This window comes from Lepidochelys kempii, chromosome 17 (assembly GCF_965140265.1).
Source record: "Lepidochelys kempii isolate rLepKem1 chromosome 17, rLepKem1.hap2, whole genome shotgun sequence".
Lineage (NCBI taxonomy): Eukaryota > Metazoa > Chordata > Testudines > Cheloniidae > Lepidochelys > Lepidochelys kempii.
Window position 1 is genome coordinate 10,651,775 of NC_133272.1, and position 26,997 is coordinate 10,678,771.

A 26,997-nucleotide genomic window follows, 5' to 3' on the forward strand; every position below is an offset into this window, starting at 1 on the left:
GCCCCCCTGGGATCCCTGCCCCTCCAACCACCCCTTCTCCCTGACTGCCCTTGGACCCCTCGCCCCTAACTGCCCCCCCACCCCATTCAACCCCACCTCCTTCCTGACTGTCCCCCCGGGACTCCTGCCCCATCCACCCTCCCTGATCCCTGTCCCCAACACCCCCCCATTCCTGACTGCCCCTCCAAGGACTTCTGCCCCCATTCAACCCCTGTTCCCTGCCCTCTGACCGCCCCAACCCCTATTCATGCCCCTGACCACCCCCCGAGCTCTCCTGCCCTCTATCCAACCCCTCCCTGCTCTCTGTCCCCTGACCGCGCAGCACAGAGCACCGGCTTAGGCCAGGCTCTGCAGCCCCGCTGCTTAGGTTGTTTCACCGTGCGGCAGCGTGGCTGCAGGGGAGGGAGGACAGCAGGAGAGGGGCCGGGGGACAGCCTCCCGGGCCAGGAGCTCAGGGGCCAGGCAGGATGGTTCCGCGGGCCGGATGTAGCCCGCGGAGCGTAGTTTGCCCACCTCTGCTTTACAGGTAGGGAAACCAAGACAGAATGGTCCTGTGATTTTCTCAGCCCCCACCATGCATCAGTGGCAGAACCAGGATTAGAATTCGGTAATTCCTATCTCCCATTCTGTGGGTACATCACGAGGTCAAATGGCCTCTCCAGATATTTGTTTTTGGGAGGACAGAATAAATTATTTCATTGATTTGCTGCTGCAGGGATCAAGGAGAGACAGCGACTCAGGTACCTGCAGCCCGTTCAGTGGATGGAAAGCAGGATAAGAGAGTGCAGTTTGTGTGACCTGGAACGCTCAGTGATGAGCTGCCAAAATCTTAACAACTGGTTCCCTCCTCACCCCACGAGGCGGTCGTTGCCCACCCCTGCCTCCCAGGTCCCCATCCAACCCCCCGCGTTCCTTGATGCCCTCCCCCCTCCAGGACCCCTGCCCTATCCACCCTCCTCCCCGTCCCCTGAGTGCCCCCCAGAACTGGGCAGGAGGGTCTCTTGGGCCACCGTAGTGGGTGCCCACCCCACCCCTAAGAGCCAGAGGGACCTGCCGGGGGGCGAGGTGGGGAGTCCAGGAGGTGCTTGCCTGGGGCAGCTCCCAGGAAGCATCCCGGCAGGTCCCTCCGGCTCCTAGGCATGGGGGAGCATAGCTAAGGGGGGAGCATGGGAAGGGGCCACTCCCCCACTGATCACATCAAAAATGGCGCCTTAGGCACCGACTCCGTGGGTGCTCCGGGGCTGGAGACCCCACGGGGAAAATTTGATGGGTGCAGAGCACCCACTGTCAGCTTCCCACCCTGCACCCGGCCCCAGCTCGCCTCCGCGCCGCATCCGCCCCTGAACGCACCCCCCCACTCTGCTTCTCCGTCTTCCCCCCGCCCCCGGGAGGGCTGAGAAGCAGGCGGCGGCTTCACACTCAGGCCGAGGGTAGCAGAGGTGAGATGGGGCAAGGAGCGGTTCCCTTGCACACACCCCACCCCCGGGTTACCTGCTGTGGTGGGGGCAGCCCTCCTCGTGACCCCCCACCCCAGCCCCAGCTCACCTCCGCCTCCCTGGGCCTGAACAGGAAGCCGCCGCTTGCTTCTCAGCCCGCCTCGTCTTCCCACGCGAACAGCTGATTCGCGGGAAGCCTGGGGGTGGGGCGGAGGAGCAGAGCGGGGCGGCGCGTTCAGGGGAGGAGGTGGTGGCGGAGCGGAGGTGAGCTGGGGCTGGGGGTGGGGCGGGGAGCTGCCGGTGGATGCTCTGCACCCACCAAATTTTCCCCTTGAGTGCTCCAGCCCTGGAGCACCCATGGAGTTGGCACCTAAGGCGCCACTTTTGGCTGGTTAAATTTAGAAGCCCTTTTAGAACCAGTTGTCCTGCGCGGAACAACCGGTTCTAAAAGGGCTTCTAAATTTAACAACTGGTTCTAGCGAACCAGTGGGAACCGGCTCCAGCTCACCACTGGGAACACTACTGTTCAGACAAAGCTATTATCATTTTTCTGAAGAGTAAAGCCTTACTGAGAGAGCTGAATATTCAGTACTTCCGTGAGAATTTGCATTTGCAGCTTAAGCTTTTTAAACTTTGTTTACTTGTTAAGATGATAACCAGCTCTCAACCTTTTTCAGAGGGTCATGCGTTTTCTCTAACCCAGAGGACCTCTTTCATTTCCATCAAAAGGCTTTGCTGACCACACCCAGACTTTATTTTGATTTCAGGAGAAACCTGCGAGATTTACACAGCACTGTCAAATTGTCTAGGCATTGATCTCTTCAAATTCCATTCATTCTCCATGGACCATCTAGAGGGTGCTCATGCCCTTAGTCTGTTTCAAGTTCTACAATTTATTTTCATTCTGCCTATGGGATGAAAGCCTGATGATGATCTTTCTGAATAAACAATCTGAAAGGCACTGGAATAACCTTGATGATTCAGGGACATCTAAACAAAGGAAGACTTGAGCAACATTGTCCTACATGATCCATCTTGTTATCAGGAGATTCCTCAAGTTCCACAAATGGATTTAGCTGATCTCTTGGATTCCATTACCCTGTCCAGGGGAAAATCTGCACTAGGGATTTCAGTCATCAATGGCCAGCCTTACCCTGCATAAAACTGGTGTAAGACGCACCAGTGCAAATCATGGTGTTAATCAGCTTTGCTGGTCTAATGAATTAATGTAGTTATGCTAGTAGCTCGCCTCTGTGGCTGCAAAGCTCCAGCGTAGGTGAGGCCTTTTGTTTACAGCTTAAAGAAGTGGATCTTTTTCAAACTCTAGAGTTACTGCTTCACAGGAGAGTGAGAGAGAGAGAGATCATTTTGGGAGGTGGTTGACGTTTTTGTGCTCTTGTCTTTAGTGTCTCGGTGATCGGAGAGTAAGACTCAAGATACATAGGTGAAGTTTGTTGTAACATCAGAAAGTAAATGGAAAGAACGTTCTCCTCCTCTAAGGAGCAATGACAAATGCAACAAGCTTTCCCACCGACCAAGTAAAGCTGAGAGGCACTGCCTGCTTCAGCTGGAGGCTAAAACAAAGGTCTAAAGCCCAACTCAGTGCAGGTAGGTATCAGAGAGGGAGAAGGAAGAGGGGGAAAACCCTAGCTCTTCAGCATTTCCCCCTTATGAGACCTGATCCAAAGCATGGCCAAGTCAGTGGAAAGACTATCACTGATTTCAATGAGTTTTAAATCAGACCCACAATGAGCTGGGGCATTAATCATCTCCCTACAGCTCTCTCAGGCCAGCTCCCTTGTCATTCCCTGTGGTCCTTTCACTAGCAGACGGCAAAGGTTAACCCTTTCTCTGTCAAACACTGGCTAGAATCTATACCCCCAGTTACAGGTCCTGTGTCCTTGTGAGTTGTTGTTCTTCAGATCGTGAATAGCCTGGCATTAGAATCTATGTAAGTGAGCTAGAGGATGATGGATGTCTGCTGTCATTCAGTAGGGGACATTGACATCATGGAGAGCAGCGATCACTTGAAAGCTCAACTTTGTACTTCTATAAAGAAAGCAAAATGTCACAGGAAAAAGTTGGTTGAGTGTTTCATACTGTTCCATAAACTGCAGTACTAATAGAAAGTTTGTTTCCTACTAGGGATCCCTTTCCGAGCCCTGGGGATGGCCCCCCTTAACCTTCACTGTGACGGTTGGTTGCTCTGTGGGAGTAATTCTGAAACCTGCTCCATCCCTGTTTCTCCCGTCTCTCCAGGGGCAGTGCAAACTGCTTCAGCAGTGCTCCCAGGCTCTGCCTGTCCCGAGAGCCGAGAACTACATTCGAAAGCAGACCTGCCTGAGAAATGGAAATCCCTTCCTATGAAAAATTTCAGGTTTTTGACCCAAAAAGTGCTACCAAAATTGAGATTCTTTTTTTGCGGGAAGGGATTTCCAGAAAATTCCATTTTGGGAGGACCCCCCGCCCCGGCCAAAAAAAAATGAAATTTTTCATCTTGCTGGCTGCCTCCTTGGAAGACTCTTCCCAATTTCCCATGCGCTTTCTAGGCCGGCTGCTGGAGGCTGTGTGCTCTGGCTCTTTGTCTTCCTGCTTCTGAGTCTTTCTGCCTCCTTCCCAGTGTGGCTGCAGGAAAGGCAAACAGGCTGAGTGCCCCAGCTCTCCACCTGCTTCCCATCCTACCTGCCTCTCCGGCAGCTGAGGACGGGGGAGGCAAAGAGCCCGGGAGATGAAGACCCCACGTGGGAACCTGTCATTTTGATTTTTCACAAGGGAAGGCCAGATATGTTTGGCAAAATTGGAATTTCCCCACAGAACATTTAGATTTCATAAAAAGGGCATTTTCCATCCACAAATCATTCCAAGGGCAAATTCCCAACCAGCTCTATTCAGAACCTGAACCAGGACTCCAGTATGGCTGTACACCGGGGCTGGAATGTTCAGAATGGCTTGGCACCCGGAATTTCAAAAGAACTGGCTAGATTGTCAGGGTTAATGGGTAGTGATCAATGGCTCCATGTCTAGCTGGCAGCCAGTATCAAGCGGAGTGCCCCAAGGGTCGGTCCTGGGGCTGGTTTTGTTCAATATCTTCATTAATGTTCTGGAGGATGGCGTGGATTGCACCCTCAGCAAGTTTGCAGATGACACTAAACTGGGAGGAGAGGTAGATACGCTGGAGGGTGGGGATAGGATACAGAGTGACCTAGACAAATTGGAGGATTGGGCCAAAAGAAATCTGATGAGTTTCAACAAGGACAAGTGCAGAGTCCTGCACTTAGGACAGAAGAATCCCATGCACCGCTACAGACTAGGGACTGAGTGGCTCGGCAGCAGTTCTGCAGAAGAGGACCTAGGACGAGAAGCTGGATATGAATCAACAGTGTGCTGTTGTTGCCAAGAAGGCCAGTGGCATTTTGGGATGTATAAGTAGGGGCATTGCCAGCAGATTGAGGGACGTGATCGTTCCCCTCTATTCGACATTGGCGAGGCCTCATCTGGAGTACTGTGTCCAGTTTTGGGCCCCACACTACAAGAAGGATGTGAAAAAATTGGAAAGAGTCCAGCGGAGGGCAAGAAAAATGATTAGGGGACTGGAACACATGACTTATGAGGAGAGGCTGAGGGAACTGGGATTGTTTAGTCTGCGGAAGAGACGAATGAGGGGGGCTTTGATAGCTGCTTTCAACTACCCAAAAGGGGATTCCAAAGAGGATGGATCTAGACTGTTCTCAGTGGTAGCAGATGACAGAATGAGGATAATGGTCTCAAGTTGCAGTGGGGGAGGTTTAGGTTGGATATTAGAAAAAACTTTTTCACTAGGAGGGTGGTGAAGCACTGGAATGTGTTACCTAGGGAGGTGGTAGAATCTCCTTCCTTTGAAGTTTTTAAGGTCAGGCTTGACAAAGCCCTGGCTGGGATGATTTAGTTGGGGATTGGTCCTGCTTTGAGCAGGGGGTTGAACTAGATGACCTCCTGAGGTCCCTTCCAATCCTGATATTCTGTGATTCTATGAACTCCACTCCCAATTAGGCACCTCAATAAGGCACCACCACGTTGCTACAGGACTCCCAGCCTAGCCAACTCCCATGTTTCCTAGTGGATGGTACGGTAGCAATCTGTGGTGGTGTGATACGGATCACAGCTCTATCCCCTATTTACTTGGGCATGCGGATAACAACAAATAAAACCTGAAGATATTTCCTTCCTAATCAGAAGAGACCATAGGACCTTAGTGTGCAGATTATGTGGAGCCTTCCAAGTCAGTGTCAGGTTTCTCTGCGATAGTCGGATTCTGTAAATCAAGGTCATTGTTATTAGAAAGCCCCCAAATCTGTTGCCAGCTTCTTTTCAAATGGTGGCTTAAAAAACTGTGGGCTAAATCCTGATATTCCCATTCCGGTTGCACCGAGGTTTCTGGGGGGGTTTGCCTGAATAATGGTTTTAGGATTTGGGCCTTTTTTTTAACACAGAAGACCAGAGAAGGAATCAAGGGTAAAGACGCTATCTGTAGTCCTGAAACCATCAGATATACAGCTTTACTGCATGCTAGTTTACTGTGCATCCTAAATCAGGATTTATTAGTGACATTAATGATAAGCAATTATGTTTAGTGCACTGATTTGCTAGTAAAATCCAAAGGAACTGCACATACTGTAAAGACTTATTTCCTCCGTTGATTTGATTTAATTTAATGCTGAAATCTTGGAACTTGTCTCTTCTGAAAGCCTTATTCAGGGGTGGAAAAAACACCAAATGAACAAGGACACAATTTTATTTAATTGTGCTGCTGCTTTTAAAGCTATGAACTGTGTGTACTGCATATAACCAAATAGAGACGCTGTGCTATTTGAAGGAGGCAGACTGGTCCAGTGAGTAAGACACTGGACATGGAGAATAGACCTGGGTTCTATTCCAGCTTCTGCCACTAAGCTGCTGTACAAGTTTTATTCCCATCTCTGCCACTGACTCGTTGTATGACCATTGGCAAGTCACTTTACCTCTCTGTGCCTTCCTTTGCCCCATCTGTAAAATGGAGATAATGAACATTATTATTGATTATTTGTATTGCATTCATGCCTGTGAATCCCAGTCAGAAACCAGAGCCCCATTGTGCTTGCTGCACGCTGTATAAACACAAATCAAAAAGTTGGGTCCCAAAGAGGTTACAATCTCATTTGTAAAGCGCTTTGAGATCTGTGGCTGACAAGTGCTGTCTAAGAGGTTATCATCATCGATCCTGTGTCTTATAGAGGCTGCCGAAGAAGTAGTTGTTAAAGAGGGAAAGTCACAAGAACCTCATAGAATATGTTGACATTTGTGTGCATACTCGGAGTTGACTGTGAACATGATCGTGCATATTTCCCATATTCATGCTGAGTGTCCAAATGTGCTGTGCTGGAGACTGGTGTAATGCTATGCACACGCCGGTACCTGCTTCCGCAGTGCTGCTTTTGTTATGCAACACTAGTGCTACCCTTTCAGGGTTGGTATCCCAGGAGACGCTCTAGGAACCGCCTTGCTGTGTGCTGTTGGTACTGTCCACCACCTTTGCATATCTGTCGATGGCAGCTCCTGCTCACTTCTCCCTACTGTGACACTGGGTGGAAGATGTGAAACGTGGGTGGATGATGATGTAGTTCTGGTCACAGACAATGACCTTTTTAGATAAAGGTAGATGCAGCTATCTAAATTCTTAGGATTACCAACAAATAAATTATTCAGGAGATCAGACTAGATGATCCAGTACTAGTCCCTTCTGGCCTGAAAATCTCTGAATCTTTGAATTGTGAGTTGAATAGTTATTGATAAAGCCTTTTTGAATAATTGACATGATATTATCCAGGAAGCTATACAATTTTCTTTTAAGTTGGTTATTATTCTGGTAATCTTCCTGGGTGAAATAAATCTTTAATACCATGCTCTCTCTGGCTGAGATGACAGCTGCGTTAGACTAACGAGTCCCAAGAAAGTTGAAACATGTGCCTTGGGTTGATGTTTCATCTTTAGCAGAATTAATGACATGGGCCTTGCGTACGGCATCCTAGAAGGGCCATTAATGAGGACGGGTTACATTAGTGCCATTTCCCATTCTCATTAGGCTGCTCTCATTGCTAGGAGAATGGATTGATGTCATCCCACTCTCTGTCCTCATTACGACCTGTGGTACCGAGGATGCAGACTCCTTCCTTCCGAATCGCCCGTCTGCTCTGTGACAGGCAACAATATGTGGCACCGTTCTGACCTTTTTCAATGATCCAGGCTTTGATTGGTTGGTCTCTCCTTTCTGTGGTGAGAGTAACCAGGTGGGGGATATAAACAGAAACAGTCAGGCAGATGGGATAGAGAGGAGGAAATGAACAACTAGGTAATTTATAGCTAGAATATTTAAAAGGTTAAGGTATCACGGCATGGGTCCAATTTCTTGAAATAAGGAGAGGTACATGGATAAGAAATGACACAAGCTCAAAACATCCTCACTCACTGATATTTTAGGATTACAACCCATTCCCTCCTTGGACACTGGAGGTACCGTTAATTATTGTTTGTTGAGTGCAGGAGGTGTGTTTGGTTCTGTGCAAAACAGAGCCTTATTCAAAGCTAATTGAAGTAGATGGAAAGACTCCCATTGACTTCAGTGGGCTTTGGGTCAGGCCTGGGGAGAGGAAAACAAGGATTAACATTTTTCAAAAGCAGCTAGTGATTTTGGGTGCCCCACCTTGACTCACCTTAAAGGGGCCTCATTTCCAGAGGGCAGGTGCTCAGCACTTTCTGAATATCAGGCCTTGTAAAGGCGTCTTATATCAGATACTCCAAAATTACATCATGAAGCCGTGAGTAGAAGAAGGTGGTCAAGGTCGTGTAAATGGGAGATTTGGGTAGAGCATGGGGTCTGAGCGGGCTCCAGGAGGAAGGAAGTACTGAGATGCGGGCAGGATGAAGCTATGCACAGCTCTGAAAGTGAAACCTAGGAATATGAACTGGATGCAAAATCAGACAGAGCATCCTTCACTGGTTTTCAGAAAGGCTGGGCGGGCTACTTGGTTGGAATGCCAGCATGGTATTTTTGCTGGAGCATTTTGCTGGAAATGGGAGAAGTGGGAACCAAGGAATGAGTTTTACAGCACCATATAAATTCTGGGATCTCAAAGTTTGTAACAAATAATGAATTAAATCTCACTGTCCCCCTTTGAAGTGAGCATGTCGTTTTAGCCTCATTGTACAGGTAGGTAAGTCGAGGCAGAGAGAAGTGAAATGACATGCTCAAGGCGAGTCTGTTGCAATGCCAGGAGTAGAACCCTGGTGGCTGATTCCCATTTGCTCCTGCATTAAAGAAGGATCTGCACCATGAAGGCACAAGTGGCCTTGTCTAACAGCCTAGGGAAATCTATTCTTACTATATTTGTTCTAAGCTCAGGACCAAAACCATTCATGCAAATTCATTTTCATCACTTTGCTAACAAAGATATGAACTTCTGTATGTACTTTACATATTGCAGTGATATATTGCAGCATGAAAGAGATCTAATGGCACTTCTAAACAAAAGTATCTAACTGGTTTCGTTACAAAAGCCACATGCCTTTTCAGTGTATTCTGCATCTGTAATAAAAAACCATCTTCGTGTACAGATATTGGTTTGTAATTTTCCTATAGCTTTTATTATCTTAAATTGGATGATCTTAAAAATGTCTGCAGATTTCAGGGATATTCTAAAGTCTCATTACGCACAGTTAATAATATAGCACTTATGTGGTGCTTTACATCTTCAAAGGACTGTACAAACATTAACCATTTAATCATTCAATTTTGGGAGTGTGTTAACACATACCACAAATAATGAATATCAGTCAAGTAGTCAAAGCAAGCGGTTTGTATTGTGAGCTGCCTTGGGCTGAAATCTGGTCATGTTTACTGTTCACCGGGTATTTACGAACCACTGATACCCTTACAGAAACTGGGTTTAATTCACAAGCAGAAAAATGGGCTAAGTGCACTGGATAATTTATTTATAGTGAATATTTGACTAGCTGTTATCTGTGCTGTGGAAATGAAGACAGAAAGCAGTAGTTACAGAAGGGATGCATATGCTGTAGCTTTGTTCTCTAATAGGAACAGTTTACACACCCCTACTTAAGTAAAATGGCATCTACTGCTTGCTGCTAGAACTAGAATTGCTTCTTATCTGCCCCTTAAGGGGATGGGAGGAGCAGTATGTACTGAGTCTGGATAGCTGCCAATGTGGAAATCTATTGTGCAGAATCCTGGTAGTAGGACAGTTTATAGGACCAGATCCTTCGCTGTTATATATTGCTGTAGCTTTATTGACTTTGAATAACTGGATTTGGTACCCATGGAGGTTAATGACAAGCTCTTGTACATTTCAGTGGGAGTAGGATCAAGGCCTTAACGCCTTTCTTTCCTTCTTAGAGCCCATTTGAATGTGACAGCTAAGCTGGTGCGTGGGATTGAAAAAGAAGCAGGCTCAACTACAGTCATAATGGCAGGGATTGTCTTGCACCTCGAGCTGGTTCTGTCTGAGGAGTGAGTCCCTGTGGTTGGTTTTGTTGCTTTGTTTTGTATTCAGACGGCGCATTGTGAGCATTGCTTACATTTAAATCTGGATGTTCTAGTAAAATTGGAGCTTTCAAGTCTGCAAAAGCACCTGCGTGTCAGACAGAGCAAATCCAGTAGGGTGGCTGAGATTTCATAGCTGTTACTGGGAACTTGGGTAAAACTTCATAAACGTATATCAGACTTAGGAGCCCGACCTCCACGGCAAGTCAGTGGGACTCAGGCTCCTAAGTCACATAGTTGCTTTTGAAAATGTCACCCCTTATAAACAGATAAACTGCCTATGCTTGTTCCCACAGGGCAGCTTCCTTTTTAAAATAATAGTGGGTGTCAGAGACCATCACAGGTGTCCCTTGGCAAGAGATATAGGAGCTCCAACTCAAATTCTGGTCCTGTGGCAGTCCCAAGTGAGATGTGAACCCAAAAAATTTAAGTCAAGCTTTTGAATCCACCATGCTGTGTGGGTTCAGAATTAGGCAAAAAGAGTGTACACACCCGGGCTAGGTTTTCAGCTGCACACAGTATGTACTCGGTGTAGCTAGTGGGAGCCCACAAAGGTGCTGATCGCAGCTCCCTGATCCAAAGCCCAGTTCTATGCTGATACTGTCCCTGACACAATCTGGGTCAGCCTCGGGGTTGCTCTAAACTTTACTAGGTAGGTATGACCCAATAGGGCCACTGCATCAGCTGGGGAGTGCTGGAGTGCAGCAAAACTCTACCCACATCCCCTTTCTCCTGGCCATGTACCCTATACAGGGGGTATGAAGGGAAGGAAGAAGGGGTTTGGCATTTGAACTAGCTATGTCACCTCTTTACCTTGGGACTTTCCCACTCCAGGGCGACTGCCAGCTGGCTGGATCCATCAGCATTTAGAGACTCTGTGCTACCAGCTGACTGGCACAAAGGGGCCGTATCATAGGAGAGAATCTCAGTGCAAGCCAAGTGTTAGATGAGTGCAGTGCTGAGGTGTGATTCCTTTTCCAGGGTAAAAAGCTGATTTTTTTAAACCGCTCAGGGCTCATTCTACTGCTTGTGGCTCCATCTTTTAAGAAAACCTGATCCAATTGGTTTAGAAGCTGTCCTTTGTTAGTAATCATCCTCATTGATTACATTAGCCTCACCTTGCCATGAAAATTGACTGGGGGGGTGGGGGAAGAGCGGGAAAGCCAAGTAATACATTGAAAGAAGTATATTCTAATAGAAACCGTGGCTTCTAAACAAAGATATACGGTAAATCCAATAGCAGTGTTGTGCCCATTCTCAACCTCTGGTTATTCTTTCTTCGTGATTAATCAAAACATACTGCGGAGTCTCTTTTTAAGCCTCTCTAACCACACAATGGGTGCACACATTACAGCCCAGGTCATTATCTGTTCATCTATTCTGTCTGTTTCACAGCAATTAAGGATGGCTTATCTCAAGTATTTGTCGATCTTCAGACATGACAGGCACTCACACGCAGTCCTGTTCTGTTTTCAGCAGCAGTGGCAACCCACTGACTGAGCTTTGGCTTTGTTGCAAAACAAAAGGTCAGTTGTTGTTGTTCATAAAGATTTTTGTCCTTTTTGTAGCAACTTTGATCTCTCTCCCCATTTGTTTCCTAGGAAGCTCGGGAATGGTACCAAAGAGATTAGACCAATGGGTCTGATTCAGCCCTGGAACATGAATGTAGTGCTTCGTAGCAAGTTTGAATATTGCCCAATGGCTTTGGGACAGGAACAGAGCTATTGAAACTGACCACTGGTCTGCCTAGTTTATCCTCTTATTTCTATCTACCGAGTACACATCTGGCCCTCATTATCAGAGTGTATGAGTACCTCATAGTCATTACTGCCTACGTCCTCCTAACTTCCTGTGAGGTAGGGAAGTATTGTTATCCCCTTTTTACTAGAAAGGAAACTGCAGCACAGAGAGACTAAGTGATTGCCCAAGGTCACACAGGGAATCGGTGGCAGAGTGAAGAACTAAACTCAGATCTCCCGAGTCCCAGTTCAGGGCCTTAACCACAAAACCATCCTTTCTTGAATGGAGGCCGCTGCTAGATGCTTCGAAAGAAAGCATAGACCTCCTATCATTTGCAAGAAGGTTTGACAAACAATGTTGCTAAGTTTGGGCAAGAGTGAGGCTAGTTTTGAGTGAACCTGGGGCTCCTATCCCAGTCAAGAATAACTTGTGGGTTTTGCATGTATTCTTGATGCAAAGATTTCCCCTGGACTCAGGGTTTGTGAACTCAAGCCAAAATGATGCACAAAACGTTCCCTTGAGCCCATGCAAACCAAAACACCGAGGTTGTCTCATCTTTATTTAGTGGGTCTCCTCTCCTGTCGAATGAAGGATGTTCAGAACCACCCAACTTGCTTTAGATGAACAGTTCTCTTCATTTTGCATAGCTGGACCCCTTTTTCTGTGTCTTGTCCCCCTTCCAGCTCAGCTGGGACCTTGCTGTGACCCTGGTTCCATTTAATAATATGATGAGAGCTTGATGACTGTGACTCCCTGACACCTGTTCACAAACCCCCTCCCTGGAGATTGCTATTCCATGATCTTAGACCTATCATATGAAAGTGGTCAATTGGATTTTTTGTCTCAAATTTGATTTTCAAAGCAATATAATAAAGTGATGAAATGTTAAGCTTTTTGGTGGCTTATGCCATTGGTCTTCCACAGTTTCACAGAGGAATAAAATCTGACATACTAAATTTGTGCATTTTATGGTCCACATGGAAGCAAATCATGGGCTAGTATGTCTTGAGCTGCAAGATTTCAGCCATAAAAATATTTGCTTTACAGTTTAACAGATTTACGCAGTGTAAAATTTATAGTCGCTCCTCTACATTTGATGTGTTTTTATAAACGACCTCATATTAAGAAAACAACTGAATCGTGTTTTTATTTTTGTTAACCAGCAAAGCTCTGGAGATGGGCATTTAAAACCATGTGGGACGAATTGTCAGTAATGACTTCTAAGCTTACTGTTATTTATTATTTGGGTACAACCTAAGAGCGCCATTCATAAACCAGAACTTCATTGTGTTAGGTACTGTGCAAACACAGAACAAATCTTATTCCTGAATTGTTGTGCATGCATCATTTGTGGCATTTTTGTGCAAATCATGATTGCGCAGTCAAACAAATATATGTGGGAAATATGGCTATTGAATATGAATATTGGCAATATGAATATTTCCCTAAAACCTTTCCTCACTTTCATACAGCTCTGCAAACAAGCCAGTACATTTTAGGCTTGAAGTATGTGAATTAAATTCATATTCTAATCTAGATATGGGCACAGGTTAGCAGATCACAGTAAAACCTAGTCTCCCCAGAGTCTTCAACTTGACATGCTAGCTCATGGGAAAGCTACAAGGTGCTTTGTTTTCATTGGTTTTTACACCATGTTAGCTAACTTGAGGTAAACACGTCTTCTATCCTAGTAAAGATTCAATGTAGGAGAGTTAGGCACCCAATTCAAAGGGATGTGGGTTCTCATTCCCTTAAGCTCACTTGAAAAATTCCACTCCCCATGCATAAGTATTTGGAGGGTCAGGCACTATGTGAAACATGCAAGTCAGTCTGAGACTGCAGTATCGAAGGGCCTGGTTTTTCTGTTGCCTTGACCTTGTATAATTATTTCCACCTGTCTGAAGTGAGCACAGAACACTGCTAGATCAGAATGTAAATAATTATACCCAGTGCAAACCCTGGAAAACCAGACCTATATTATTCTATGCATTGTATGGCTTACATAGAAATAAATGAAAATCAGTCTTTGATGGGTGCTTCGGTAATACCAAGAATGAAGTTTTGATCTGACTTTGTCACAAAGTGGCATTTCTCAGTATCTCTTTCTTAGGAAAGAGCAGCACTAAAGAAAATGCCAAGCTCTGCATAAATGAGCTTGGCATACGAATGATATTTTTATAATGGCACATAATGGTCCAAACCTAAAACGAGTTCTCCTTAACCCCTCTTAATTAAAATGGTTTTTTAGCTGCAAAACTGTTTTCTCCGAAACATAAATGTCAGGGCAGTTTTAACAGATGTTTACTTTTCATGCAGCAATTGCAGCCACATTTCCTCAAAGGTCATTTAATCATTAAAAAGATAATATTGTAAAACAATACACAAGGCTGCTCTCTTATGGGAGATACATTTTAGTGCATAGACTGGCTCTGTTCGAGGGCTAAGGTTATGCCATTGTTTCTTTTTTGTGCATCTATACAACTGTTGGTAAATGGGCTCTGGGCTAGTGGTCCCCACCCCCGGGCCATGCAAAGCATTGTCTCAAGCACTGTGTAGATCTCAATGTTCTTTACAAAGCAGGGAAGTATTTTGAGCCCCATTTTACAGATGGGGAAACTGAGGCACTGAGAAGCAAAGTGATTTGCTCAGGGTCACCCACCAGGATCTGGCAGAGTAGGGAATAGAAACTACCAGGTCTCCCAAGCCCCTGCTTATTGTGCTACCCACTGGATCATACTTCATACCATTTTATTGGATACAATCCTTGTTGGGGAATCTGGCCCAGTAGCGTTTTTTTTCTAGCTTTTTAGTTTTGGAGATCCGAACTCAGTTGAAAAACAAAAGGGAAAAGAGTCCAGTACGTTCAGTGAAGCCCCTAGTGGGTCACAGTACAAGAGCGCTGCAGAATCTGGCAAGATCTAGCACAGTTGGCGGACTCGGCAATGGATCAGCCGCTTTGCTGCAGGTTGGAACTGACGTTCTTTAGCACAATGCAAATTTGGTCAGTGCTGGCATTGGGCTCGGACTTGTCATAGCTGAATGCATGGGGGATGCTTTTCATACTATCTTTCTCGTGTATTCTTGGATGATATTAATACATCCTCCATGGATTCCAGTGAGCCATGATGTTTCAAAATCATGATACATTTGTGCTGGTTCCATTGACATTATATCAAGATTGAGACCTTCTTGCAGGCTTTGATTCAATGGCTATTGTCATCAGTGGGATTCTTTTCTCCTTTGATCAGGTCCTCAAACAGATGAAGTTGTGTTCTCCTTTGCATTCATTGCCACATTTATCCTGCAGTCAACCCATGGCAAGGAAATCATTTTGCTCACTAGTAGAGTGACTATTAATCAAGGACGAGGGAAAGGAAATGGGAAAATCCAGTTCATAAGGCGCATCATAAATATAAAGGGAAGGGTAAACACCTTTCTCTAGACAGTGCTACAAAATCCCTCCTGGCCAGAGGCAACATCCTGTTACCTGTAAAAGGTTAAGAAGCTCAGCTAACCTGGCTGGCACCTGACCCAAAGGACCAATATGGGGACAAGATATTTTCAAATCTGGTGGGGTGGGGTGGGGAGGCTTTTGTTGTGCTCTTTGTTTACGTGATGGTTCTCTCTTGGGACTGAGAGAGGCCAGACAGAAATCCAGCTTCTGCAACCCATCCTAATCTAAGTCTCCAATATTGCAACCAGTATAGGTAAGCCAGGCAAGGCGGATTAGTTTATCTTTTGTTTTATGTGAATTTTCCCTGTGTTAAGAGGGAGGTTTATTCCTGTTTTCTGTAACTTTCAGGTTTTGCCCAGAGGGGGATCCTCTGTGTTTTGAATCTGAATACCCTATAAAGTATTTTCCATCCTGATTTTACAGAGATGATTTTTACCTTTCTTTTTATTAATAAAATCCTTCTTTTAAGAACCTGACTGATTTTTCCATTGTTCCAAGATCCAGGGGTTTGGGTCTTTGATGATTTTGTAACCGATTGGTTAGGATATTATTCTCAAGTCTTCCCAGGAAAGGGGGTGTAGGGCTTGGGGGGCATATTTTGGAGGAAGATGTCTCCAAGTGGTCTCTTTCCCTGTTCTTTGTTTAAAATGTGTGGTGGTGGCAGCATACTGTTCAAGGACAAGGCAAAGTTTGTACCTTGGGGAAATTTTTAACCTAAGCTGGTAAGAATAAGCTTAGGGGGTCTTTCATGCGGGTCCCCACATCTGTACCCTAGAGTTCAGAGTGGGGAAGGAACCCTGACAAGGCACAATGCTATATAAATGGAAGCACTCTTGACAATATTCCTCTGATCTTCCATTTCTCAAGATTAGTTAAGACTTTCTAATATTGTCAGGGTGACTAAAGTAACACCATCCCTTCCCTTCCAAACATTAGAATGCTGTCCAGAACGATTTCCTCTTGACCATCACCAGGCTGGAAATTCCTGATAGGCAAGCTTAAGCGTTGCTCAAAGTGTTCTAACAGAGGTCTTACATGTACATACTGTACCACTGTGGCATTAGCGAGTGATAATGCAACATTAGGACTAGAGAGCTTGAAGGAAAGGCACAATTAAACTGTGCCTTGAACTCCTGCCAAAGGCTGAAATGTTTTTCATCCTTCATACAAGAGGGAGCCACTTTGGCATGGCAATGGAAATTCTAGGCACATATGTAAATCTATGACTTATAAACATTAGTAGATACACTACAGGTATAGCTGGGCAGGAAATGGTTTTGCCATTCTGTGATCATTTCTGAGAGTTTGAAAATTTTCCCCCCTTGAACTGGGACAAAGTCAAAATCTTAAATATTCATGAACCGAAAACTGATTTAAACAAGGTTTTGGGGTCAATCAAAACATTTTGTTTTAATAATTTCGAAGTGTTTTGCTTTGATTTTTACCCTTTTCTCCTATTAGTGTAAGTTCTGAAACAAGTTGTTTTGAATGGGAAAACTAGATTTTTTGGTTTTTTTTTGAAAATGTTGAAAAGTATGGTTGCAACATTTTCAAAATGTTTTTCATAATTTTTTTGTTGAGTCAGGAAATTCATTGAACACCATCCTTGTTCACAAACAGTTTTGGTTTTGATGAATTGATATTTTTCGCCAAAAAAAAAAAGGTCAGAAAATTCCCAACTACAAGCGATAGCAGGATTGAAAAACCAATGGTGCGACATACAAAAATGCTCCCTTTATTTTCTCCAGTTTACAAGGGGAAGAAACATAGTTAACAATGCTTTGCTTTATAGTATGGCTCAGTCGGTACCACTTTCCAAAATACCAGGCTGGAAGGTTTATAGTTTCCCCATATAACCAGATTTACAAAGGTATTGGGTAGGTGAGTTAGGCACTTAGGTGCCTAGTTGGATATACAAAAGCACCTATCTGCATCTTTAGGTGTCTAAATACCTTTGTAAATCTGGCCCTTGGGCTCATGCTCTGTGCTAGGACCAAGATGCAGTCTCAAGAAACGGCTGCTGCTCTGTGAGACGTGCTGTCCTTTGGCTATGTTTAAATAAATTCTCTTCTTATGCCCATGGTGGATGGGTAGGATAACCCTGCTGGCCAGCCAACATTAAATCACTCATAACACTGGTCCTAATATCTAAGGCTCTATGGCGAAAATTCCTCCTCCCTGCAGGGTCACAGCACCAAGGCCTATGCACCACTTATTTTGAGGGTTTAAGTGGCATTTAATTGGAGCATAAGGCCTTGATATGTTCCCCTGCACAGGGGAAGTTTCATGCCTATAGAAGTGGTTTTTATGGGGGAGAGGGTTAGTTTTAATTTTGGCACTGTGTGGAATGTTCTACTGAAGAAATGAGGGAGACTGTCCTTCATGGCAATGTGTCACATGGGATGCTGTAGCCAACAGCTCTTACTGCTTCCCTGGGAGGAAGTTACTACAGGAGATGGGGGTCGGGGGTGTATGGAATAATCTTTCAAGCAGAGAGGAACCCCATGCAGAGAGCTTCTGTAAGCGGAGTCTTCCCCCCCATGTTTCTGTCTGATATGCCCGATGCCAGAATGTGCACGTGGCTTGTATTTTAGAGCCATCTGCAGCCTGACACACATTCTCTTTTATGCACCTGCTTTCCTTTGTGAATCCAGTAGTCCATTTCACAGTCTGTTTGTCAAGCAGAAATCATTGCTCGGTGTGCATGATGTGCCATTTCTTTGGGAAGATGACTCACAATGAGCATGAGATGAGAGTGTGCGTTATAGAGGAGCGCAATGAGCCTCTACTGGGAAAGAGAGCAGAAACAGAAAATGATGTGGATACTTCAGCAAAGGATAAGACTGCCTGCCCTCTGCTACTCATCCTCCAGGCTTTCATAACTTACTTTACCTAGCTTCCCTAGAGGGCTTTCATCAGACTGCAGCAAACAAAAAATAACCGCTCATCTTCCTGTGGTACGTACCCATTTGCACAACCAAAGAGGGGCTCTTGTGACCAAAATCCCCCCAGATAAAATGTTGTCTTTGTGTATGAGCTATAATAGTGGACTCCCCAGCCTGGCCTTCCCAACAGTTACCTGCCTCACATGCTTAATGCATCAGTTTCAGCTAAGGTGAAATGCTATTTATTGTGTGACAGAATAAATAAACGGCCATTCTGAAGAAATGAAGCAAAGCCCCTGGGCCGTTGCCTTGCTGTGGTCCTGTTCACTTTCTGCTACAACCAGAGTCTGTGTTGACTCTCTGCTGGTTCTTTTCTCTGTTTAATGTTTTAGCCTCCGGCTAAGGATACAAGGACATATCCTCAAGATGTCTGCTCTTATATTTGCTGGCTTGGCCTCTGTTAAAACTAGCACTCCTTGTGATATGAATATGATCGCCTGCTGTATGAGAGTTGCCACTTATCCTGGCTGATGAAACTTCTACCTCTTCAAAACCCAAGAAGTGCTTGCATCTTCCAAATGAGATGTGTTGAACAGCCCACTGTTCAGACTGAAAGGGGCTTGAGGGGCTGGTTGGAGAGGATGCATTTCCTTCCATCCAGCAAAGATAATCTTTCCTCTTTGCATATGGCCAGATTTTTGCTGTCTGAGGTGCTTTTTTGGCTCTAAAATACCCTGGCTACTAAAGAAGAGCAAATATTTCTTGCCCTTGGCATCCCCACTAAATGGTGCATTGTTTAAAAACGTCCCCAGGAAGAGGAAAAACCCACTTACTCCCTTTCCCCTCCCTTGCTACAAACACTTTCACAGACCTAATGTCTGAGCTGCAACAGGAGAAACCATTGGACGAGGGGGTTGTTTCTTACCAAAGCAGTATTGTATTATTTTCTGTTGTTTCCGTTACGGTAGTGCCTTGAGTGGTTGTAGCCCAAATGAGATCAGGGTTCCTGGACTTTTTAGGTGCTGCACATGCACCTAGTAAGAGACAGCCCCTGCTCCAAAGATCTTACCATCTAAATAGATAAAAGCAGTCAAAGAGTGGAAGTGTTGTTACATGCATTTTACACAGGGGCAACCGAGGCAGAGCTTGAGGGTATGTCCACCCTGCAATTGGAGCTATGTTCTCAGCACATATAGACATACCCTGAACTAGCGTTCGTCTGGCTAGTGTGGGTACCAATAGCAGTAAACCCACAGCGGCACGGGCTAGTCACCTTAAGTACAAGCCCAACTGGGTATGTACTCAGGCAGCTGGCCCGTGCTATTGGTACCTGAGCTAGCTAGATTAAAGCTGGCTTGGGTATGGCTGTACATGCTGCAATCACACCTCCGAAAGCTGCGAAGACATATGCTAAGTGACTTCCCCGAGGCATCACGGGGAGTCGGTGCCAGAGATGGAGGCTGAACCCAGATCTCCTGTGTTCTAGTCCAGTGCCTTCACCAGAAGCCCAGCCTTCCTCCAAAGTGTCATTCTAGCTGCATTTGATCATATAAATTACAAATAGGCTGAAAATTAAGCCCCAAATAAATTGATTAGAGAAGAGACACGTTTGTCACATGTAGGTGGAAAGGAAAATATTAGCTAAGTGTATCTACCTAAGTGAATCTCCGTTTCCAAACATGAGAGAAATGAACATCTTCAGAAATCAATACAAAGCCACTTCAGCATAAAACATGAGAAGATTGATACTTAACTTGTCTCTGTGAGTGCACGTGGGAGGGTGGGGGGAAAATTGGCTCCGGAGGGAGAGACTCAATGAAATTCAAAGCTGCCTGTTTAGAGAGAGCGGTAAAAGGCTTAAAATCCAACTCCTGTCCCCCACCCCGTGAAAACTAACGAGGTGCCAGAGAACTGATATAATTTGGCATGAAAATGGGCTCTAATTTTTTTTTTTTTTTTTTTTTTTGCGACTGCCTCTCAGAAATTCATCAGGCTCTGATGCTTCCTGTGAAAGGGAGCAGCCAGATATTTTCAGCAAGAACAAAGGGATTAGTTGGACCAACAAAAGCTTGATTAAAAGGCTTCAGAGTGGAAGCTAAGTGCTTTCTGCAGTAAATGATGATTAAGATGGCATCAGGGTTTATTATATTTTCCCCTCCTCACTTGCCCAAGTTTCACGAGCTGCCATGGTGTCATGTTGCATTGTGACGCCTGCTTTGAAGAAATATTAGTCGTTCCAGCTTGTAACAGGGCTGGTTTTTCAGTGGGGCGGGCGGGGTCTCTGTATTTTCCCTATCCCGATGTATGTGAATTTAAATGAATGTGTCCTCAGTAGCTATTTGAAGTCATCGGTTCTGAACGACCTTTGCCCCACTACTTCATCTTTGTAGCGCCTGATCCAAAACTTGTTGAAATTTTCTCATGGACTTCAATGGGTTTTGAATCAGTCCCTTTAGACCATGATCTTGCAAAGACTTTTACACACATGTTTACCATTGACTTCAGTGGGACTGCACACAGACATACAGTTACACTCAGGCATAAATCTTTGTACAAGTGAGGTGGAAATACCATTACATGGCTACTTTGTTCTAGGGTTAAAATAAGTTCAGGGCACTGATGAACACATCTCCTTTATAGAGTTAGCTGTCTGACTAAACAGAGGCTGAGGGACAGGAATTCATTATAACAAAGATGAATTTTATGTTCTTTTTGGGGATGCTCTGTGGAAATAAAAATGTGATCATGTAACTGAAGACTAACAAAATGTGTGTATGCAAGAGGGCAGAGTTAAGGTTATACAGGCAACCTTAAGCATGGTACTTTTGGATGAGGATGATTTTTGGATAACTAAATATGGGAGAGCTGCAGACACAATAAGGAGCATATCAGGGTAATAAATATTTGTGGTGTGTATGTATAAGGATGGGGCATATCTGTTTCCTTCCATGCCCTCCTCCTATGGTTGCACTCATAATATCCATGTGACTTTTATAAAATTGTGCAAAATAGATGTCCCACACTAGAGGTGACTGCTGTTCCATTATGCTGGAATGAATTTCTGCTCATAACAGAGTGGCCCTAACCAGAGAAGCAGCAGTATCATAAGCCATAGTGTTTGGGGACCATGACTAGAGTATTGACGTGTATGTTCCTGTGGGTGGCTAGTGGTTGTAGACATAAAGCATGATCTCCTTCACTGAATACAATCCACCCACAGTGGAATTGCCAACTCCATTTTACACAGCACTGGGAGACGGAGTCAAAGTAGTGGTCTGAAGAGTGTTGGAGGAAAATAGATGGTGGCGAAGCCAGTTCAGAGGAGCAAGAGACGCGTACTCCACTGCTTTAAACGTTCTCGGCCTGTGCGAAAAACTGAGTGCAGAAGCTAAAATTGTGTAGAGGTGGCCAGGTGCATCCATCGCTTAATCAGAAGCTCAATCTGGGCTCAGTGTAGCAAGGGTCACATGTTCACATGGATGAGCTGTCCTTGAACGGCTGCTGAGATGTATCCAGGCACAGAAGACAGGTTTAAAAAAAGCCTACTTTTCTGCATCAGATTTTGTGTGTTCCTTTTTGAAGCCTATTTGATCCTGAGCAAACATATTTCTTGTGGACTTTGCCAGGAAAAACCCTCTGGTCTGTTAATGATTGACTCCCCCTCTTAGAGGGTTCCTAGGTAGCTTAGGATCATATTTCAGCCTCATGTCCCTGTCAAGACTCTAGTGTCACAGGGCAATTATTAGAGTTTATTGCTGGCTTCCCCCTGTTTATTCCTCTATTCTGGGGTAAGGGTTGTTTCTGAAGATCTGAGGATTGGAAGGAAGTGTCCTTGTCTTTTCACTGAAAACTCCAATATGAGCCTTTGTCCTATTTTGCTAGGGTGCACACGTTCCTCAGCACTTGGGGATGTGAAGGCAACTGGCTTCAAGAGGCCCATAGTATGGGGTCTACTGGGGTGACGCATTTGCACCACCAATTTCCCAAACTGCTCTGATGAACTAGTTGCTGGCGGAGACTGACTCTTTGTGGCAAAATAACACAGAAAGAACTCATTTGTTGACTGATACTGGCATAAATTTGTCCATCCTCCCACATATCTCCTTAGTAAAGAAAAGAGACTCTCCAGTGCCCATTCCTGACCTCCACATTCAAACAGAGATATCACTGCTCAAACTCTGTCTGGCAGTCTATGCGTGGCTTTGGGATTTGGGAATTCTTTAGGGGAAGAACACCAGTGTAGGCAGCCATTGTCCTTGCCCATAAGAACCTGGGGAAATAAGACAAGCTCTTAGTGTCCAATGAGAGCATACACTTCAGCTCTGATTCCCTATTGTTAACAAAGTGTTCCTACTCTTCATGCATTAAGACTAGACTGGATAAAGACTTAGAAAGTATACCATAGGGAACAGTTCTACACCACAGGGATTAGTTTTACACCGTCAGGGCAGGGGTGGACTAGATGATCTAATAGGGTTATTATAACTAAGATACTGTCTCTGAAGGAAAAGAGATACAGAACTATTGCTGTCTTTGGCCAGATGCTTATATTTTAGTCTTTCAGGAGGTTAGAATTTTTGCCTGCCTGCTATCTTACGGTACATGCCTTAAACCAAAGGACTGGGTTTTAGTTCCTCTTGCAATTAACGCGTTCCAAGTGATTTAACTGATCCTGTGTTTATTTCTAATGTGAGAATTAAACCAGCACGAATGGTAAGTGATATGGGAGGATGGAAGTGGTAGGGAGGGAGGAGAGAAGAGACCTGCTTGTTTTATCTCCATGGTAACATACTTTGAAAGGGAAAGGTGTTGATGCTTATGCTCTGGGGTAGATCATTTACAGTCTACTTAATAAAAAAACTGCAGCAAGGAATATAACATGGACTGTATGTAGAAGACTAGTGGGGCTACGTTTTCCGGCACCTGTTAACAGATGTGGTTCAGTAGACTTCTAGACAAAGTAGAAAATTTATTCATGTGGCATATTTTAAACACAACACAATGAGCTAGATTCTGGCATTATGCCAACTTAATTCAGCTGCGGGTCTGTCCCAGTACATAAAAGATTTAATGTCTTGAAAATACACTTTGTAATGTAAAAAAACCCAATTCTTCCTTTTCAGTTTTAAGGATGCTGTAATTAAGTTGACCATATTGAGGTTCTTATACAATCTGAATTTTACCCTTAACTGTACAAGGTATTTTCAGTGTGTGAAAATCTTCAGTGTGTGATTCATGGAGTTATTTTAGTTGCAACATTAGATCCCAACCATTAAAAATAAAATCCTTGTGCATTTTAATGTTCTTAAAATTCATCTAATCCCCAGCAGCAATCAGGAAATGACATTTGGGGGTGGGGGGGGGGGGTAAGAGATCCTTTACATTTAGTCCAAAAGCCATTGGTTAAAGCTGGTGCAGTGAATTGACAACCACTGTGTCAATAGATCCAAAACCCCATGGAAACTTAGTTTTGTTTAGACTGTAGATTTGGGTTTTGTTTTCTAGTAAAAAAATGACAAAAAAAAGGTAATTAATTACACCCACCTTTTAGTAATCTTTGTTTCCCCAGCATAAAATCAATGATGCTTTGAATGCCCTCTGCCTTCATAAAACACACACTGTGCACTCTCACACACACAAAAATATCCTCTTTGTTCAGAAAAATTGTAACAAGCAATAGCAGAGGAGAAAACCTGAAAGCTTTCCTCTGTGTGTGGGTCCCAGCTCCACGCAGTTCCGTTCAGTTTGCTTGCAGGTATCATCCAGCAAATTACAGGGCTGGATGAAAATGCTCAGTATGTTACTTCTGCATCTGCTTTGGTTTAATGCTCACTCTAAAACGTCGAAGAGAAGCCCCAACTTCGGTTCTTTCGGAGATATGGGTGGGGGGTGGATTGTGGTTGATGGCTGAACGCAGGCATGACAGATAGTCAAGAGCCGATGACCACATCTGAAGCTGGTACAGTTTTAAGTGATTTAATTGACTTGGAAATGCCACCCTTCTGTGTGCTGGCAGCTTAGCAACCCGGAGCAGAAGAGCAGCAGCAGAATCAGAGGCTGTAGTCAGCTAGGAAGGGGAGGCAGGTGACTTGAAGGTCGCTAGAGTAAGAGAAATCACCTGATTCAGGCAAGAGCTTTACCTATGAGGCAGGAGTAACAAGGCAGAGGGGAGAGGGAGAGAAGTGTGCGTGCTAGTGAGGGGAGGGAGGTTTGCACTTTTTAAAGCAGGTCTCTTGCCAAGGGTTGGGGATATTGGCAGCAGAGCCTGTGGAAGTGTCACCTTAACTATGTCACAACCGGCTGACAGGATGCATTCTAAAAGGGCAGGGATCCGAGCAGCTGTTGTCCTTATAGGGTTGTTGCACAAATCCAGAAAGCAAAATAAAGAAAAAAGGTAAAGCACGAGTTTATTCAGTCTTTTCTCTCTTGATTCAAGAAAAAGAACAGTCATTGCCACTACGGTATTGAAACGTTAGCTGAAATCTGGGGAAGGAGGGGGAATTGTGGAGCCCGCAGTCTGTCTATATTGTATCCATGATTGTATTTTATAGATTATATTCTTATGGGAATGTATATTTGTATGTGCTGACAATACTATTCCAAAGCAAAACAATAGACATGGTGGTAACACCTATGTGCTCAAAACCCTTTCCTAACGGTTAAAGATTTATGTGTGTGTATATTTAGAGAAAGAGAGAGAGATGAGACTGCTTCAGCCCCTCTAAGTTTACCTATTGACCCTAAACATTTTTTTATGGTATAAAGCCAGGACAGACTGTATTCTTCCCGGGATTGCAGTGTTTTGTAGAACTGATTTGACTCAGATTAACGGCTTTGTCTCTTTCCTGAAAAACAGTTAGCAAATGGTTTTCAGATTCGTTGACTAAGCTGTGGACTGTACTTTGTGTTCAACTTTGTGGTTTGGGGAAACAGTGTGTTTTGAATGGTGTGTTAGCTGTCATCTGATAGATACAGTTGCTGACTTTTTGGGATGTTAATGGGAATTTCTATTCTCTTCAAAGGTTTACAATGATTTGATTTACTTATGTCTTTATTCAGAGAGCTCTGTCTCCTTATGCAGTTTGTTCTGGCAACTTTCTTGTTAAAATAATATGTGCACTTAAATTTATGCAGTGTATATAATTTTTAGTCTAAAGTGGAGAGCAGACCATTATCGCTTCAATTTAGTAATCTTCATAGCGGTATTTAAACTTTTTTAAAAATTTTCATATAGAAAAATATAGGAAGGCAGAATGGAATCACTCAAAACTACATTTTAAAAACATGATAATCTGACAAATCCACAAAAGCAGAGCAACCCAGAGATCAGGCTGGGCTCACCCCAGCGTCCCTACCTGCTCTGAGTAACGTTTCACTTTGAACATTCCTGCAATGTGGTGCCTCAGAGACAATAGGCAGCAGGTTGACTTAGGGACAGAGTTTTGCTTTTGTGGATTTTAAGGGAGACGCTATGTATTGCCGAATGTTTTTTTTTTTCCCCCAGTCCTGGAGGCGTCGCTGGTTATACCATTAAAAACAATAGTTAAGACATATGTGACTTGGTGTTCTTGGGGCCTCTACCTGATCTGGAAATTACCAAATTGTGCTCACACTTGACCTGAGTCATCTTATTGCCGTGGTGCTTCTTTTTCTTCACTGTAACCCCTCCCTCCTGTTTTAGCATCTGCACTCATCACATCTAAAACTGGGGCTCACAGCTGCATTCTGTGCCGCTGGGCAGAGTAAGGAAGTCTGGAGGAGTTCTCCCCGTAGTCAGTGCTTGCAGGGATGGGATCACAGATTGTAACTTTTTTAGAGCATTCTTTTCTCTTTGAGACTCCCTGCACACTTTTTGGTACTGTAACAATAGCAATGGGCTCCTACAGAACCTTATGGAATAGTCCTGTAGAATTAAATAGAGAGCAATCCGCTTTCTGCAGGTGGGTTTCTTAAAACCATCCTATGGAATGTAATAGAGGGTTCTATCCCGGCTGTGGTCTGGTTAAAAAACAGCTTCTAAAAATATGTCATTCTCCAGTAAATCCTGTAGGGTTTGAGGGTTATTGTTTACAACTCGATTACATTCTTATACAACCCTTTCCTTTTAATCCTGATTAAATTCTAAAGGATGCTTCCATAAGAGGAATCGCATAAAGGTTGCTGAGTGTCTCCCGTAGCAATCCAGTGGGGTAAAAGCAATCTTTACTCTTGTACAGTACCAAGCAATTAGCAAATAATAATAGTCTCTTGGCCATTTAGGGCCAGATTTTCAGAAGAGTTCAGTATGTTGAGTACTACTCCTTGTGCATGGGAGGAGCTCCCCAGAAACATCTCCAAAGCCACCTCAGTGTCCCCTTTCAAATCCCTCTGTCATGATTAAAAAAAATTGACCATGGCTAGGCAGCCGTGCCGACTAGTATTGTCCCACTGTCACCTTGCACTCTCCCCACCTGTTGTGTATAATCTTATGCTTGGATTGTAAGCTCTTTTGGGCAGGGATTGTCTCAGCCAGGGGTCCGGGGACTCCTGGGGAGCCATGAGCAGGTTTCAGAGGGTCCGTCAAAACAAACCAGAGAGCAGGGCTGGCATTAGACTCGCTGGGGCAAAGGGCAAAAAGCCAAAGCCCGAGCCCAGCCATCCAGGGCTGAAAGCCGAAGCCCGAGCAACTTAGCTTTGCGGGGTCCCCTGTGGTGTGGGGCTCTGGGCAATTGCCCTGCTTGCTACCCCCTAACACCGACCCTGGCTTTTTAATCTACTGGAGATGCAGAAAAGCAGTTGTTGTGGCTCTGATTGAGCTAGTACGCTACAAATAGAGGCCGGCCAGCTGAATACACACGTAGGGTCCAGGGCAGGGAATTACTTGAGGTAGATAGTCCGTCCCGCTGTCTTTGCCACAGCGGCTGCAGGTCG

General features: G+C 44.6%; 1 protein-coding gene across 13 annotated transcripts in view; it reads left to right on the forward strand.

The window, feature by feature from the left end:
• Positions 1-26,997, forward strand: part of RAP1GAP2 (RAP1 GTPase activating protein 2) — a 265,418-nt gene that overhangs the window by 115,351 nt on the left and 123,070 nt on the right. The window contains exon 1 of one of the 13 annotated variants that reach the window (XM_073315716.1): positions 9,917-9,975. The exons of 10 other annotated variants lie outside the window; for them this stretch is intronic. In XM_073315716.1, coding sequence (XP_073171817.1) covers positions 9,932-9,975 — 44 coding nt within the window. In that variant the 5' untranslated portion in view covers positions 9,917-9,931. Of the gene's footprint in view, positions 1-9,916; positions 9,976-24,137; positions 24,482-26,997 lie in introns of those variants that run through there. 2 more of the 13 variants (XM_073315713.1, XM_073315714.1) reach the window with 2 other exon arrangements.